The following is a 19,684-nucleotide window of genomic DNA, read 5'->3' as shown; positions in this document are numbered from 1 at the left end:
TCACATTCACTTAACGAAGGAGCACGGCATCTGACCTAGTAGCACAAGCTAGTCAGGTCCAACTCGCACCCACCCGCACCCACTCATGCATTTATGTAACCTATTTTTAAAACTACACAACGTTTTAACCACTATAACTGTACTTGGGAGTTTGTTCCACTCATCCACAACTCTGTTACCAAACCAGTGCTTTCCTATATCCTTCCTGAATATGAATTTTTCCAACTTAAAACCATTTCTGTGATTCCTGTCTAGGCTAGATATTATTAGTAGACTGTTTACATCCCCTGTATTTATTCCTGTTTTCCATTTATACACCTCAATCATAATCCCCCTAATTTTATGCCTTTCCAGAGAGTACAGATTCAGGGCCCTCAGTCTATCCTCATAGGGAAGATTTCTGATGCGTGGGATCAACTTTGTCATCCTCCTCTGTACGTTTTCCAGAATATTCATATCCATTCTGTAATACGGTAACTAAAACTGTGCAGCATAATGAGGCCTTACAAAGGATATATAGAGTTTATGTAGAATGTGAGCAACAAGGGGCCCAATACTGACCTCTGTGGAACACCACTCGTGACACTTCCCCACTCTGATTTTTCCCCATTTATTCAAACTCTGGTGCCTATTTATCAACCATGCCTCTATCCAGGAAAAAAAATTCTCCTATTCTGTGTGCCTTAATTTTCCTCAATAGTCCCTGATGTGGGACCTTATCATAAGCCTTACTGTAGTCCATGTATACAATATCATATTCACTTCCACGATCTAACTCCTCAAATACCTTAGTGAAAAAAGTCAACAAATTCGTAAGGCAGGAATGCCCTTTTGTAAAACTGTGCTGAGATTCCTTAATTCATTTATGCTTTTCAAGATGGTTACAAATTGTCTTGGCAATTATTGATTCCTTAAATTTACTCACTATGGAGGTTAGTCTTATTGGTCTGTGATTCGAAGCTAAGGACCTGTCACCTGCTTTGAAAATAGGTATCACATTTGCCATTTTCCACTTATCTGGCACCATGCCAGTTTGTAGTGATATATTGAAAGGATTAGTCAAAGGTTTGCTAAGCTTCTCTTTACATTCCTTTAGAACCCTTGCATACAGTTCATCAGGGCCTGGGGAATTGTTTGGTTTTAATTTATCTATTTGTCTAAGAACCATGTCACTTGTGACCCTAATCTTGCATGGTTTATTATCCTCCTGTTCTATATAATTTATTATTTCTGGAATATCACTAGTATCTTCCTGTGCAAAAACTGAGAGGAAGTAAGTGTTAAAAATTCTACACATTTCCTTATCACTGTCAGTGAGCTGACCTGAGTAACTTTTGAGTGGGCCTATCTTGTCCCTAATCTTACTGCTGAAAGAATCCTTTTGGGTTAGTCTTCAATCCTCTTGCAACTTTAACCTCATAATCTCTTTTTGCTTTTCTTATTCCCGTTTTTATTTCTCCCTTTAACTGAATATATTGATTTCTTAACTGCCCCTCTCCTCTTTTGATTCGCCTATATATGCCTCTCTTTTGACCAATGAGATATTTTAATCTATTGTTCAACCAAAGGTGTTGGAAAACCGGATAACAGATGAGCAGACTCACGATGGCAGCAAATGGCAGTGGGGTGGGAACAGTCATCGAAGTATGGTAGAGGAAAGTGGCACCAACTGTGGGTGAGTAGACACTCTCCTCCAGCATCAAGACAAGTCATACCCTGGCCCTTCAATGGGGACGCCTGCCGAGCCAGCTGTGAGGGTTCTTGCTGCACCACCTGCAATACCAACAAACACAAGTAACGTACATCACCAGTGAGTGTTTCTATTATATCATTGAACCTCACTAGTTATTAAATTACTGTTTTGGTTACGAAATAAGAAAGTCTTTATTGTGCCAGATAACAAGTTCTCCTGAATAACATTAAAACTTGAAAACAGTAAGTAAATTTTACCTTAAGATCTTCATATGTTTCTTAGTAAGGATTAATTATTTTATTTCTTAGAATAGTTTACAATGTGTAATTACAATTTTGATTTGCTAAGTACAAAGAAAGCCATTATCACTGTGTTTACGCAGTTTTTAACAAAGATTGCAAACAAGCACACACAGGACTAACAAGTAGAAATTCAATTACTAGTGAAACTAAACACACACACACACACACACACACACACACACACACACACACACACACACACACACACTCAGTCATAGAGTTGTCAGGAAGTGGAACAGTCTGGAATGTGATGTAGTGTAGGCACGATCCATACATAGCTTTAAGAAGAGGTATGATAAAGCTCATGTAGCAGGGAGAGAGTAGATCTAGTAGCAACCAGTGAAGAGGCCAGGAGTTAAGACTCGATCCCTGCAACCACAATTAGGTGAGAAATTAGATGAACACACACACACACACACACACACACACACACACACACACACACACACACACACACACACACACATTCTTGGACTGCAAGAAGGCGTTTGACACAGTTCCACACAAGATATTGGTGCAAAAACTGGAGGACCAAGCAGGGATAACAGGGAAGGCACTACAATGGATCAGGGAATACTTGTCAGGAAGACAGCAGCGAGTCATGGTACGTGGCGAGGTGTAAGAGTGGGCACCTGTGACCAGCGGGGTCCCACAGGGGTCAGTCCTAGGACCAGTGCTGTTTCTGGTATTTGTGAACGACATGACGGAAGGAATGGACTCTGAGGTGTCCCTGTTTGCAGATGACGTGAAGTTGATGAGAAGAATTCACTCGATCGAAGACCAGGCAGAACTACAAAGGGATCTGGACAGGCTGCAGACCTGGTCCAGCAATTGGCTCCTGGAGTTCAATCCCACCAAGTGCAAAGTCATGAAGATTGGGAAAGGGCAAAGAAGACCGCAGACGGAGTACAGTCTAGGGGGCCAGAGACTACAAACCTCACTCAAGGAAAAAGATCTTGGGGTGAGTATAACACCAGGCATATCTCCTGAAGCGCACATCAACCAAATAACTGCTGCAGCATATGGGCGCCTAGCAAACCTCAGAATAGCATTCCGACATCTTAATAAGGAATCGTTCAGGACCCTGTACACCGTGTACGTTAGGCCCATATTGGAGTATGCGGCACCAGTTTGGAACCCACACCTAGCCAAGCACGTAAAGAGGTGCTCAGAACACAACAATTTGGAAGCATATACGTATAAAGATACACAATATATCCCTCCAAACTGCCAATATCCCAAACCCCTCCTTTAAAGTGCAGGCATTGTACTTCCCATTTTCAGGACTCAAGTCCGGCTATATAAAAATAACTGGTTTCCCCGAATCCCTTCACAAAATATTACCCTGCTCACACTCAAACAATTCATCAGGTCCAAAACACCATTCGTCTCAATTCACTCCTATCTAACACGCTCACGCATGCTTGCTGGAAATCCAAGCCCCTCGCCCACAAAGCCTCCTTTACCCCCTCCCTCCAACCTTTTCGAGGACGACCCCTACCCCACCTTCCTTCCCCTACAGATTTATACATTCTCCATGTCATTCTACTCTGATCCATTCTCTCTAAATGACCAAGCAACCTCAACAACCCTTCTTCAGCCCTCTGACTAATACTTTATTAACTCCACACCTTCTCCTAATTTCCACACTCCGAATTCTCTGCATAATATTTATACCACACATTTCTCTTAGACAGGACATCTCCACTGCCTCCAACCGCCTCCTCGCTGCAGCATTTACAATCCAAGCTTCACACCCATATAAGAGTGTTGGTACCACTATACTTTCATACATTCCATTCTTTGCCTCCATAGATAATGTTGTTTTTTGTCTCCACATATACCTCAACGCACCACTCACCTTTTTTCCTCCATCATTTCCATGGTTAACCTCATCCTTTATAAATCCATCTGCCGACACGTCAACTCCCAAGTATCTGAAAACATTCACTTCTTTCATACTCCTCCTCCCCAATTTGATATCCAATTTTTCTTTATCTAAATCATTTGATACTCTCATCACCTCACTCTTGTCTATGTTCACTTCACCTTTGTACCTTTACACACACTCCCAAACTCGTCCACTAACCTTTGCAACTTTCCTTTAGAATAGAATCTCCCATAAGCACAGTCTCATCAGCGAAAAGCAACTGTGTCAAATCCCATTTTGTGTTTGATTCCCCATGATTTAATCCCAACCCTCTCCCGAACACCCTAGCATTTACTTCTTTTACAAGCCCATCTATAAATATATTAAACAATCATGGTGACATTACACATCCCTGTCTAAGACCTACTTTTACTGCGAAGTAGTCTCCCTCTCTTCCACACACCCTAACCTGAGCCTCACTATCCTCATAAAAATTCTTTACAGCATTTAGTAACTTACCACCTATTCCATATACTTGCAACATCTGCCACATTGCTCCTCTATCCACTCTATCATATGCCTTTTCTAAATCCATAAATGAAATGAAAACTTATCTACCTTTATCTAAATACTGTTCACATATATGTTTCAATGTGAACACTTGATCTACACATCCCTTACCCACTCTAAGGCCTCCTTGCTCATCTGCAAGCCTACTTTCTGTCTTACCTCTAATTCTTTCAATAATAACCCTAGTATACACTTTTCCAGGTATACTCAGCCCTCTGCCAATCTCTATGTACCTTCCCCTCGTTCATACATTTATTAAACAAAAATACCAACCACTCCAACACTATCCCCCCCTGCTTTTAATATTTCAGTTCTAGCTGCTTTACCCCCTTTCATTCTATATAATGCCTCACGCACCTCCCCCACACTCACATCCTGTTCTTCACTCCTAAAAGATGGTATACCTCCCTGGCCAGTGCATGAAATTACCGCCTCCCTTTCTTCGTCGACATTTAAAAGTTCCTGAAAATATTCTCGCCATCTACCCAATACCTCCATCTCCCATCTACTAACTCTCCTACTCTGTTTTTAACTGACAAATCCATTTGTTACCTAGGCTTTCTTAACTTGTTTATCTCACTCCAATTTTTTTCTTATTTTCATCCAAATTTTTTGGGAGTACCTCTCCCACTCTATCATCTGCTCTCCTTTTGCACTCTCTCACCACTCTCTTCACCTTTCTTTTACTCTCCATATACTCTGCTCTTCTTATAACACTTCTGCTCTGTAAAAACCTCTCACAAGCTACCTTTTTCTTTTTTATCACACCCTTTACTTCATCATTCCACCAATCACTCCTCTTTCCTCCTGCACCCACCCATATATATATATATATATATATATATATATATATATATATATATATATATATATATATATATATATATATACATAAATACACCTAGAGTATACCTAGAGAGGGTTCCGAAGGTCAGCGCCCCTGCGGCCTGGTCCGTGACTAGGCCTCATGGTGGATCAAGGACTGATCAACCAGGCTGTTACTGTTGGCCACACGCAAACCGACGTACGGACAACAGCCCGGCTGGTCAGGTACTGACTTTAGGTGCTGGCTTTAGGTGCTTGAAGACAGACAGGGGTCTATTGGTAATCCCCCTTATGTATGCTGGGAGGCACTTGAAAAGTCTTGGGTCCCTGACATTTATTGTGTGTTCTCTTATCGTGCTAGTGGCACCCCTGCTTTTTCATCGGGGGATGTTGCATCGTCTGCCGAGTCTTTTGCTGTCACAGGGAGTGATTTTCGGGTGTAAGTTTGGTATTAGTCCCTCTAGGATTTTCCAAGTGTATATAATCATGTATATCTCCCGCCTGTGTTCTAGAGAGTACAGGTTCAGGAACTTCAAACGCTCCCAGTAATTGAAGTGTTTTATCTCATTTATGCGGTCTGGTCAAAGACCGGGCCGCGGGGGCGTTGACCCCCGAACTCTCTCCAGGTAAACTCCAGGTAAATGTTAAGGTTATCTGAATATTTTCTAGGTCAGCAATTTCACCTGCCATGAAAGGTGCTGTCAGTGTGCAGCAATATTCCAGCCTAGATAGAACAAGTGACCTGAAGAGTGTCATCATGGGCTTGACCTCCCTAGTTTTGAAGGTTCTCATTATCCATTCTGTCATTTTTCTAGCAGATGCGATTGATACAATGTTATGGTCCTTGAAGGTGAGATCTTCTGACATGATCACTCCCAGGTCTCTGACATTAGCTTTTCGCTCTATTGTGTGGTTGGAATTTGTTTTATACTCAGATGTAATTTTAATTCCCTCACGTTTTCCGTATCGGAGTAATTGAAATTTCTCATAATTGAACTTCATATTGTTTTCTGCGGCCCATTTAAAGATTTGGCTGATGTTCGCCTGGAGTCTTGCGGAGTGTACAATGGAGGACACTGTCATGCAAATTCGGGTGTCATCTGCAAAAGATGACATGGCGCTGTGGCTAATATCCCTGTCTATGTCAGATATGAAGATGAGGATATATATGTATACGCCGTACCAAATAGATAAAATTAGTCAATTAGCAGGAACTCATTTAAAATTAAGTCCTTTTCAAAATTTTCTTTTGTAAGTTTTTTTCGGTTATGTTAATGAAAAAATAATAATTTTATATCAGAAGAAAACTTACCTAACCTTATTAAAATAAGCGCAATTTAATTTAGCCTAATCAAACTAAATATATTTTAGATAAGTTTACAATAATTTAATAATAAACAAACACAATAAAATATATTTTTTCGTCAGGTTCAGAATGATTTTTGCTAAATTATTGCATACACAAATTTTCGCTTGCCTTACAAAATCGTAAGTTTTACCTGTTTAACTATGGAAGCGAGCGGTATAAAGCCGAGAATCGAACCCGAGGCGTTTAGGCAGCCTTCCCTGAAGTTAGGTAAACTCTGGACACCCTAGACCACAACGCCACCATGGCATAAAACGTTAGGTGTCCAGTGAGGACGCTAAATTTACTTTCCCTAGCACCAGCCACATTCAGGGAGTGGAAAACTCCATGGCTAATCTCAATCTGCTACCGTGTGGATGTCAAACGGGACTCATAGACATAATACGAGGCAAACATCTCTTTGATATCCCTCGTGTCAGAAACAAACTGTGTAAAAACTCTATTCGTGTATAAGGCCCTAAAATCTGGACTCTCTTCCTGAAAACTCCAATAGTTCTTTATTGCCAACCAGTTCAAGGCTAGTGTTAAAAAGCACCTTATTACTTTACTATAATCTAGACAGCAATATATTATGTTAAATTCTATAACTTTCTTATTTTTAGCCAGTCATATCCCTGCTCTTGTTTCAGCGTTTCCTATCGGCTTCAGTATATTGTTAGATAACTTCCAGTCCTTTTGCCACCAGGCCACGGTGAGCCGTGGCCTGGTGGCAAAAGCTCTCGCTTCACATGATGAGGGTCCGGGTTCGATTCCCGCCGACGGGGTGGAAACATCGGACGTGTTTCCTTACACCGGTTGTCTATGTTCACCCATCAGTAACATGGGTACCTGGGTGTTAGTGGACTGGTGTGGGTCGCATCCTGGGATAAAATTGACCTAATTTGCCCGAAATGCTCAGCATAACAAGCGACTTTCTGTATAGTTGTATGTCACTGACGTCAGCTAGGACTGTATACCTTGTACTTGTAGTAAATAACGATATTATACTTATTTTTATTATTATTATTATTATTATTATTATTATTATTATTATTATTATTATTATTATTATTATTATTATTATTATTATTATTTTGCACTGATAATTTTATATCAGAAATAGTTATCACAGAATATATACAATATCATTATATTTTTTAATCCATTGCTTCGAGTCCTGTCTTCATTAGATATTTTTACCACATTATTTATAGCCCCTTCATTTATTCCTGATTCCCATCTACACCTCAGTCTTATCCTCTCTAACTCTGCGCCTTTTCCAGTAAGTACAGATTCAGTGCCCTCAGTCTATCATTGTAGGAAAGATTTGTGATGCATGGGAACATCATTGTCATCATTCTCTGTATATTTTCCAGCTTATTTTTGTTATTCTGTGCTATGGTGACCAGAACCGGGCAGCATAGTCTAAATGAGGTCTAACCAGAGATATATATAGAGCCGAAGTATAACCTGAGGCCTCCTCATATTTATACCTCTTGATATGAAGCCAAGAATTTTATTAGCTTAATTGCAAACACTGATACACTCTTGTCTTGGCTTCACATTACTGCTAACCAGGCTTAGAAACTTACATTTGCATTCATTTAACTGAATCTGCCACTTCTCTGACCACTGCATCAACTTAACCAGATCTAGTGTCCTCGTCGGAATTAATCTGACAGCTTACTTTGGTGTCATTGGCAAATTTGCTTATGGCGCTATATATTTTTTCATATATGTTGTTTATGCATATTTCGAAAAACAATGGGACCAGCACTGACCCTTGTGGAGCACCTCTTGTAACGCCTGCCCACTCTGATTTCTTCTAATTTATGCAAACTTTCTGTTGCCTGTCTGTCAACCACGCCTCTGATATGGAAAAAAAATCACTCTTATTCCGCGTGCCACTTCTTTCCTCAACAATCTCCCGTGTAGAATTCTATCAAAGGTTTCCTGAAGTCCATATACACAATATCATATACACCACCATGATCTACCACCTCAAATACCATAGTGAAAAGGAAAGTACTACTTGTGAAGGAATATTTTGAAAATCCAGTTTTTTTAAGTTCCTTTCGTTCAATTATAAAGAAAAGGAGAGAATGAGAGTCAGTGCTTAAAATACGAAAATAAGTTTCTTCACTTGCTTTTTGGCGTTTCCCGTAGACAGTAATGGAGGCCAGAGCGACCAACACCCAAGTTAAGACCAGCCAAGTAGTAGCTCCCATGACGCTTTACTGTGACTGTTACTGCAGCTTTGTGTCAACCTGTGTAGCCACACTCGCTCTCCCACACCTCTGTATTAATGATTTTTATCAAAAAATAGTAATGAATTCATTCATACATATAACAACAGAGTTAATATGCAAAGCTTAAAGTAATTTCATAATATCTTGAAAAAAAAAATGCAATATATAATAAATTATAAATGTAATGTGCCTATTGTTGGGTTGTAAACAAAGAAGAAGAACTCAGGAAAGGAGAATAAAACATAGTTATACATGTTGAAAAAGTTATGAGTCATTTATGGAAAGCGAAATTAGGTTTTTAAATACATAGTTCTTGGTAGTATGTCATTATGGATACTAACAATTTCAATTTCATGAACATTTTTGGGGAGTGTGCACACACATTAATGTATTTATACATATATGACCTGCCAAATAAGCAAAACTTGCGATTTTGGATTCAATAGCAACGCTCTTTTTGCCGAATAAGGCAACAGAAAATTTATATATGAAATAATGTCGCAAAAATTATTCTGAACGTAACGAAAAAAATATTTTTCATTGTGTTTTTTATTATTAAATTATTGTAAACTTATCTAAAATATATTTAGTTGGATTAGGCAAAATTAAATTGCGCTTGTTATAATAAGGTTAGGTAAGTTTTCTAAGGTTCTTTTGGTACAAAATTAAAAATCTTTCCATTACATAAATGAAATATGTATATCTATAAACGTATAAGAGAAAATTTTAGAAAGAACTTAATATATATATATATATATATATATATATATATATATATATATATATATATATATGTCGTGCCGAATATGTAAAACTGGTCAGTTAGCAAGAACTCATTTAAAATTAAGCCTTTTCTAAAAAAAAATCTTGTACGTTTGAAGATATATTTTTTTCATTAATGTTAATGTAAAAATTTTTAATTTTGCACCAAAAGAATCTTAGAAAACTTACGTAACCTTATTATAAAAAGAATTTATTTTAGCCTAACCCAACTAAATGTATTTTAGATTTGTTTACAGTAATTTAATACTAAAGAAACACAGTGAAATATATATTTTTTCGTTAGGTTCAGAATGATTTTGGCGAAATTATTGCATACACAAATTTTCACTTGTCCTATATGGCAAGATGAACGTTGCTATTTAAGCCAAGATCGCAAGTTCTGCCTATTCGGCACGACGTTATATATATGTATAATATATATATATATATATATATATATATATATATATATATATATATATATATATATATATATATATATATATATATATATATATATATATGAAAGTTAAGACACTTGTGCAACATCTGGTTTTCTTTACTGTAGACGTTTCGCCATCCAGTGGCTTTATCAATACAGATTCTTGGACATAATTAGAAAACAGAACTATATACAAAAGATGAGGTAATCAGTCCCTGAGCCTTGGAGGTGGTGTTTACAGTACCATGGTTGTAGAGAATCTCTACAACCATAATGCTGTAAACAAATATTGAATTTCAGTCATACAAAAAAATATTTAGATTGTCGACCCTTAGTCTGATTAGCGACTCACTAAACACTGAGTCATATTGAGGCCTCAGTATCTCATTCATTTCTTTGCTATCATCTGTGTAAGTCCCACACTTTAAGCAGGGGTCCAATACTGGATGAGGGTTTTGCCATAGTTTTGGCACAAGAAAAGAAATAATTTGGATTTATTCCAATTCATTTATACCTTTAGGTTTTTTTGTTGTTCCTTGCTATTGTGTAATTCATTTAGCTTAAGTACGACTTTTTCTATTTCTCTAGCCAGTGCCTCTTTCCGTGTTCCAGATATACTGGCCACTTGGAGCAGCTCTGTGATTCTTCACCTTCGCGTGTAGAGGTAGCATTTTTCTCCCTTTCTAATTTACATCTTCTCTTCTTTTATTTATAGCGGAATGTGGCTTGAGCATAGCCCAAGTGTCACATAGTTTATTCTTTCTCGGCTTAGGTTAGGACCCGTGTTGTTTAGGACATCTTCCCAGCAAGTTTCGTTTAGGACATGGTTAATTTGATCCTACTGGATGCTTTTGTTATTGAGGCTGAAGTTGGCGAAGACATCCTCATAAATGATTTCAGTTTGTTGGACAAGACACATACATGTCTGTACTTCGATTATATTGTGATCCGAGTGTATTGTCTTTCATTCTGTAATATTTACAGAATTAGTGAAAATTAGGCCAAGTGCATTTTTCAGTCTTTTTGGTCCTACTATTTGCTTGCTTAAAGTGATTTTGCTGTAGATATGTAATAGCTAATGTGTGCGTGAATTTTCATCTGATCTGCCTGGAGTTATCCGCTATAACATTATTTGTCACAATCTTCTATTTTAGATGTCTTAAGACGAAATCACTTGGCCTGGTGGCTAAAGCTCTGGCTACACACGGCGAGTGTCTGGGTTCGATTCCCAACTAGGGTGAAAATATTGGGCGTGTTTCTTTACACAGGTTATCTATGTTCACTCATCAGTAAAATGGGTACCTGGGTGTTAGTGGACTGGTGTGGGTAGCATCCTGGGACAAAGCTGACTTAATTTTCCCGAAATGCTCTGCATAACAAGAGGCTTTGTATATAGTAGTATGTCATTGATGTCAGCTAGGACTGTATACTTTGTACGTGTACTTGTAGTAAATAAAGATATAATTAACGTATTATTATTATTATTATTATTATTATTATTATTATTATTATTATTATTATTATTATTATTAGTATTATATTTGGGGCTGGAATTGGAAGATTTTCGGGACAGTTGTAAATTTCAAAAGATGTTCCTTGAATTGTTGGGAAGTTGCATCTGGTGGCTAGGGTTTCAAGCTTTACTACCAAAACTTCAACTACATCATTTGTGGAGTTTAGTAATTCTGAAAAGATGAGCGACTCTCTGACATACAGGCAAGCCATTTCTTGCTGCCTGTTTTTTCTGCGGCATCTAACTAAGTTGTATCCTGGTATCCATATTTCGTTGTCAAAATCATCTTTTATGTGGGTTTCTGAGGAAGCTGGTACATTGCATCTGAATCTTTGAGGAATCCACTGATGAAATGTATATTGTTGTTGGTTGATGGATGTATATTTGCTAATACAAATGTCATTTTCTGCCAGTTTTTTTTTCTTCCTGGCACTAGAAAATCTCTCTCTATTGACGGGTGGTAACTACCATGGTTTGTTTCCCAAGGTTTGTGGGATCTGTACCTTCTGGTTCCTTTTAAATGGCAGTTTGAGTTGTAGCATTGTCTTTCACGAATTGTTGAATAACATATTTCAGGGTGAAAATTTTACCAGAAGAAGACGGACTCACTCCTCCTGGTGGATCAGGGCCTGATAAACCAGGCTGTTACTGCTGGCCGCACGTAGATCCGGCACCGACTTTTAAGTATCTGTCCAGTTTCCTCTTGAAGGCAGTCAGGGGCCTATTGGTAATTCCCCTTATGCATGATGGGAGGCTGTTGAACAGTCTTGGGCCCCGGACACTTATTGTGTTTCCTCTTAGTGCACTAATGGCGCCTCTACTTTTCATTGGAAGTGATTTCTGTGTGCAGATTCGGGACCATTCCTTGTAGGATTTTCCAAGTGTAGATTATGATATATCTCTCTCGGCTGCGTTCCAGCGAGTACAAGTCCAGTGCTTCCAGGGGTTCCCAGTAGATAAGGTCATTTTTTTTGGGGGGGGGGAGGGGAAGTGGTCAAAATTGTACGTCCCCTTCGTTTTTTTTTTCCAGATATTCCATGCCTACAGATACGCAAGGCATAGAATCTGCACAGATTTGATTTTTGTTTGCTAGAATTTTGGGGAACTGGGTTCCCAACTGATGCAGTTTTTCCTGACCTCCAGCGATCTGCGGTGCCTGTACCAGCATCTGTACCACTACCAGCTCAAGCTGCACCAGGGGTGACAACTCCAGCTGCACCAGGGGTGACACTTCCAGCTGCACCAGGGGTGACACCTCCAGCTGCACCAGGGGTGACACCTCCAGCTGCATCACTCTTTCCACTCTCTTACTTTTCCGTCTGCCATATAATATTTATATTTTCTCCAAGAAGGACATTTTTCTCTTACTGTTTCTCTTTTTAAATATTTATGATATTTGATCCGCTGGTTTCTGTCTTTCGAGCAGAGCCAAAAATATTTCCTTTCTTCAGCATCAGTGCTGGTATATAGAGAATATCAACTCCTGGAACATGGCTTAACTCCTGGCAGACACAGCATTGTACCCTACCAGAACTTCGCTTGGGAACATTATTACAGTGTAGGCAAGTTTTCGTAATCTTGATATTTTTATTCGCAGTGTCTGGTATATAATGACAATAATTTATAGTTTCAATTTAACGAGCATAAACTAGTCACAACATAAACCAGTCCTGAGACCTGAATATTTCTGGTAACAGTGTGTCACGTGCGATCTTGTGCACTGTTCACACCTCTGTACATTAACAGCTAATTCTACCTCTACACTCTTCACCAACACAACTTCCCATTGCTGCACCAACACAACTTCTAACTGCAACACAACTTTCCACTCCTACACCAACACAACTTCTCACTGCTGCACCAATACAACTTCTCACTGCTGCACCAACAACTTCCCACTGCTGCACCAACTCAACTTCTCAATGCAACACTACTTCACCAACACAACTTCCCACTGCTACACCAACACAACTTCTCACTGCTTCACCAGCACAACTTCTCACTGCTGCACCAACACAACTTCTCACTGCTACACTGCTTAACCAACACAACTTCTCACTGCTACACTGCTTCACCAACACAACTTCTCACTGCTACACCAACACAACTTCTCACTACTTCACCAACACAACTTCTCACTGCTGCAAAAACACAACTTTTCACTGCTACACTGCTTCACCAACACAACTTCTCACTGCTACGCTGCTTCACCAACACAACTTCTCACTGCTGCAACAACACAACTTCCCACTGCAACACTACTTCACCAACACAACATCCAACTGCTGCACCAACACAACTTCCCACTGCTGCACTAACACAACTTTTCACTGCAACACTACTTCACCAAGCATAACTTCTCACTGCTACACTACTTCACCAACACAACTTCCCAATGCTGCACCAACAAAACTTTCCACTGCTACGCCAACACAACTTCCAACTGCTACACCAACACAAATTCCCACTGCTACACCAACAAAACTTCTCACTGCTTCACCAACATAACTTCTCACTGCTGCACCAATACAACTTCTCACTGCTACACTGCTTCACCAACACAACTTCTCACTGCTACACTGCTTCACCAACACAACTTCTCACTGCAGCACCAACACAACTTCTCACTGCTACACTACTTCACCAACACAAATTCTCTCCTGCACCAACACAACTTCTCACTGCAACACTACTTCACCAACACAACTTCTCACTGCTTCACCAACACTTCTCACTGCTGCACCAACAACTTTTCACTGCAACACTACTTAACCAACACAACTTCCCACTGCTACACCAACACAACTTCCGACTGCTGCACCAACACAACTTCCCATTGCTACACCAACACAACTTCCCACTGCTACACCAACACAACTTCTCACTGCTGCACCAACACAACTTCTCACTGCAACACTACTTCACCAACACAACTTTCAACTGCTGCACCAACACAACTTCCAACTGCTGCACCAACACAACTTTTCACTGCAACACTACTTCACCAACACAACTTTCAACTGCTGCACCAACACAACTTTCAACTGCTGCACCAACACAACTTCCCACTGCAGCACCAACACAACCTTTCACAGCAATACTACTTCAACAACACAACTTCTCACAGCTACACTGCATCACCAACACAACCTCTCACAGTTGCACCAACACAACTTCCCACTGATACTCCAACACAACTTCCCAATGCTACACCAACACAACTTCCCACTGCTACACCAACACAACTTCCTACTGCTACACCAACACAACTTCTCACTGCTGCACCAACACAACTTCTCAATGCAACACTACTTCACCAACACAACTTCTCACTGCAACTCTACTTCACCAACACAACTTCCCACTGCTACACCAACACAACTTCCCACTCCTACACCAACAAAACTTCCCACTGCAACACCAACAAAACTTCTCACTGCTGCACCAACACAACTTCTCACTGCAACACTACTTCACCAACACAACTTCCAACTGCTGCACCAACACAACTTCCAACTTCTGCACCAACACAACTTTTCACTGCAACACTACTTCACAGGCACAACTTCTCACTGCTACACTGCTTCACCAACACAACTTCTCACTGCTGCACCAACACAACTTCCCACAGCTACACCAACACAACTTCCCACTGCTACACAAACACAACTTCTCACTGCTGCACCAACACAACTTCTCACTGCATCACTACTTCACCAACACAACTTCTAACTTCAACAATACTTCACCCACACAACTTCCCACTGCTACACCAACAAAACTTCCCACTGCTACAACACAACTTCCAACTGCTACTCCAACACAACTTCTCACTGCTGCACCAACACAATTTCTCACTGCTACACTACTTCACCAACACAACTTCCAACTGCTGCACCAACACAACTTCCCACTTCTGCACCAACACAACTTTTCACTGCAACAGTACTTCACCAACACGACTTCCAACTGCTGCACCAACACAACTTTTCACTGCTACACCAACACAATTTCCCAATGCTACACCAAAACAATTTCCCAGTGCTACACCAACACAATTTCCCAATGCTACACCAACACAACTTGCAGCTGCTACACCAACACAACTTCTAACTGCTGCACCAACACAACTTCTCACTGCAACACTACTTCACCAACACAACTTCCAGCTGCTGCACCAACACAACATCCCACTGCTGCACCAACACAACTTTTCACTGCAACACTTCACCAACAAAATTTCTCACTACTACACTGCTTCACCAACACAACTTCTCACTGCTGCACCAACACAACTTCCCACTGCTTCACCAACACAACTTCCCAATGCTGCACCAACACAACTTCCCACTGCTACACCAACACAACTTCCCAATGCTGCACCAACACAACTTCACACTGCTGTACCAACACAACTTCTCACTGCAACACTACTTCACCAACACAACTTCTCACTGCAACACTACTTCACCAACACAACTTCCCACTGCTACACCAACAGAACTTCCCACTGCTACACCAACGCAACTCTTCACTGCTACAGCAACACAACTTCTCACTTCTGTACCAACACAACTTCTCACTGCTGCACCAGTACAACTTCTCACTGCTGCACCAACACATATTCTCACTGCTGCACCAACTCAACTTCTCACTGCAACACTACTTCACCAACACAACTTCCCACTGCTACACCAACACAACTTCTCACTGTTCACCAACACAACTTCTCACTGCTGCACCAACACAACTTCTAACTGCTACACTGCTTCATCAACACAACTTCTCACTGCTACACTGCTTCACCAACACAACTTCTCACTGCTACACCAACACAACTTCTCACTGCTACACCAACGCAACTTCTCACTGCAACACTACTTCACCAACACAACTTCCCACTGCTACACTGCTTCACCAACACAACTTCTAACTGCTACACTGCTTCAACAACACAACTTCTCACTGCAACACTACTTCACCAACACAACTTCTCACTGCTGCACCAACACAACTTCTCACTGGTACACTGCTTCATAAATAAAATTTTCACTGCTAAACTGCTTCACCAACACAACTTCTCACTGCTACACTGCTTCACCAACACAACTTCTCACTGCTGCACCAACAAAACTTCTCAGTGCTTCACCAACACAGCTTTTCACTCCTAGACCAACACAACTTCTCACTGCTGCACCAACACAACTTCTCACTGCAACACTACTTCACCAACACAACTTCTCACAGCTTCACCAACACAACTTCTCACTGCTGTACCAGCACAACTTCTCACTCCTACACTGCTTCGCCAACACAACTTCCCACTGCTACACTGCTTCACCAACCCAACTTCTCACTGCAACACTACTTCACCAACGCAACTTCCCACTGCTACACCAACACAACGTCTCACTGTTTCACCAACACAACTTCTCACTGCTGCAACAACACAACTTCTCACTGCTACACTGCTTCACCAACACAACTTCTCACTGCTGCACCAACACAACTTCTCACTGCTACACTGCTTCACCAACACAACTTCTCACTGTTGCACCAACACAACTTCTCACTGCTTCACGAACATAACTTTTCACTGCTAGTCCAACACAACTTCTCACTGCTGCACCAGCACAACTTCTCACTGCAACACTACTTCACCAACACTACTTCCCACTGCTGCACCAACACAACTTCCCACTGCTGCACCAACACAACTTCTCACTGCTACACTACTTCACCAACAAAACTTCCCACTGCTACACCAACACAACTTCCCACTGATGCATCAACACAACTTCCCAATGCTACACCAACACAACTTCACACTGATACACCAATACAACTTCCCACTGCTACACCAACACAACTTCTCACTGATGCACCAAGACAACTTCTCACTGCAGCACTACTTCACCAGCACAACTTCCCACTGCTACACCAACAGAACTTCCCACAGGTACACAAACACTGATTCTCACTGCTCCTCCAACACAACTTCTCACTGCAATACTACTTCGCCAACAAAACTTCCCACTGCCACACCAACACAACTTCCCACTGCTGCATCAACACATCTTGCCAATGCTTCACAAACACAACTTCCCACTGCTACACCAACACAACTTCCCACTGCTACACCAACACAGTTTCTCACTGATGCACCAACACAACTTCTCATTCCAACACTACTTCACCAACCAAACTTCCCACTGCTTCATCAACACAACTTCCCACTGCTACAACAACACAACTTGACACTGCTGCACCAACACAACCTGCCGCTGCTACACCAACACAACTTCCCACTGCTACACTACTTCACCAACACAACTTCTCACTGCAACACTACTTCATCAACACCACTTCGCACTGCTGCAGCAACTCAACCTCGCCCTGCTACACCAACACAACTTCTCACTGCTACACTTCTTCACCATCACAACTTCTCACTGCTACACTACTTCACCAACACCTCTTCTCATTGCAACACTACTTCACAAACACAACTTCCCTCTGCTACACGAACACAACTTCCCACTGCTACACCAACACAACTTCCCACTGCTACACCAACACAACTTCCCACTGCTGCACCAACACAACTTCTCACTGCAACACTACTTCACCAACACAACTTCCCACTGCTACACCAACACAACTTCTCACTGCTACACTACTTCACCAACACATCTTCCCACTGCTGCACCAACACAACTTCTCACTGCAACACTACTTCACCAACACAACTTCTCACTGCAACACTACTACACCAACACAACTTCACACTGCTGCACCAAAACAACTTCTCACTGCTACACTAACACAACTTTTCACTGCTACACTGCTTCACCAACACAACTTCTCACTGCTGCACCAACACAACTTCTCACTGCTACACTGCTTCACCAACACAACTTCTCACTGCTTCACCAACACAACTTCTCATTAGAATACTGCTTCACCAACACAACTTCTTACTGTAACACTACTTCACCAACACAACTTCCCACTGCTACACCAACACTACTTCCCACTGCTACACCAACACAACTCCTCACTGCTACACCAGCACAACTTCTCTCTGCTGCACCAACTCAACTTCTCACTGCAACACTACTTCCCCAACACAATTTCCCACTGCTACACCAACACAACTTCTCACTGCTTCTCCAACACAACTTCTCACTGCTGCTCCAACACAACTTCTAACTGCTACACTGCTTCACCAACAAAACTTCTCACTGCTACACTGCTTCACCAACAAAACTTCTCACTTCTACACTGCTTCACCAACACAACTTCTCACTGCTATACCAACACAACTTCTCACTGCAGCAATACTTCACCAACACAACTTCCCACTGCTACACTAACAGTTTCTGAATGCTTCACCAACACAACTTCTCACTGCTGCACCAACACAACTTCTCACTGCTACACTGCTTCACCATCACAACTTCTCACTGCTGCACCAACACAACTTCCCACTGCTACACCAACACAACTTCTCACTGCTACACCAATACAACTTCCCACTGCTACACCAACACAACTTTCCCTTGCTACACCAACACAACTCACTGCTTCACCAACACAACTTCTCACTTCTGAACCAACACAAATTCTCACTCCTTCACCAACAAAACTTTTCGCTGCTAGAAAACACAACTTTTCACTGCTGCACCAACACAATTTCTCACTGCAACACTACTTTACCAACACATCCTTTCACTGCTTCACTGACACAACTTGTCACTGATTCACCAACACAACTTCTCACTGCTGCACCAACAAAACTTCTCACTGCTACACTGCTTCACCAACACAACTTCTCACTGCTACACTGCTTCACCAACACAACTTCTCACTGCTACACCAACACAACTTCTCACTGCAACACTACTTCACCAACACAACTTCTCACTGCTGCACTGCTTCAGCAACACAACTTCTCACTGCTGCACAAACACAACTTCTCACTGCTACACTGCTTCACCAACACAACTTCTCACTGCTGCACCAACACAACTTCCCACTGCTGCAACAACACAACTTCTCACTGCTACACTTCTTCACCCACACAACTTCTCACTGCTACACTGCTTCACCA

The 19,684-nt window shown here is 41.1% G+C and overlaps 1 protein-coding gene across 1 annotated transcript in view; it reads right to left on the bottom strand.

Annotated features, from left to right (window-relative positions):
* Positions 1 to 19,684, bottom strand: part of LOC128689625 (axoneme-associated protein mst101(2)-like) — a 160,503-nt gene that overhangs the window by 85,160 nt on the left and 55,659 nt on the right. Inside the window, exons 2-3 of the mRNA XM_070087714.1 lie at positions 8,753 to 8,902; positions 1,605 to 1,773 (exon numbers count right to left, since the gene is read on the bottom strand). Of these exons, the coding sequence (XP_069943815.1) occupies positions 1,605 to 1,773; positions 8,753 to 8,833 (250 nt within the window). The 5' untranslated portion in view covers positions 8,834 to 8,902. The remainder of the gene's footprint in view (positions 1 to 1,604; positions 1,774 to 8,752; positions 8,903 to 19,684) is intronic.

Source organism: Cherax quadricarinatus, chromosome 22 (genome assembly GCF_038502225.1).
Source record: "Cherax quadricarinatus isolate ZL_2023a chromosome 22, ASM3850222v1, whole genome shotgun sequence".
NCBI lineage: Eukaryota > Metazoa > Arthropoda > Malacostraca > Decapoda > Parastacidae > Cherax > Cherax quadricarinatus.
The sequence above is the reverse complement of the archived record's forward strand: the minus strand, read 5'-3'. Positions and strand labels throughout refer to the sequence as shown.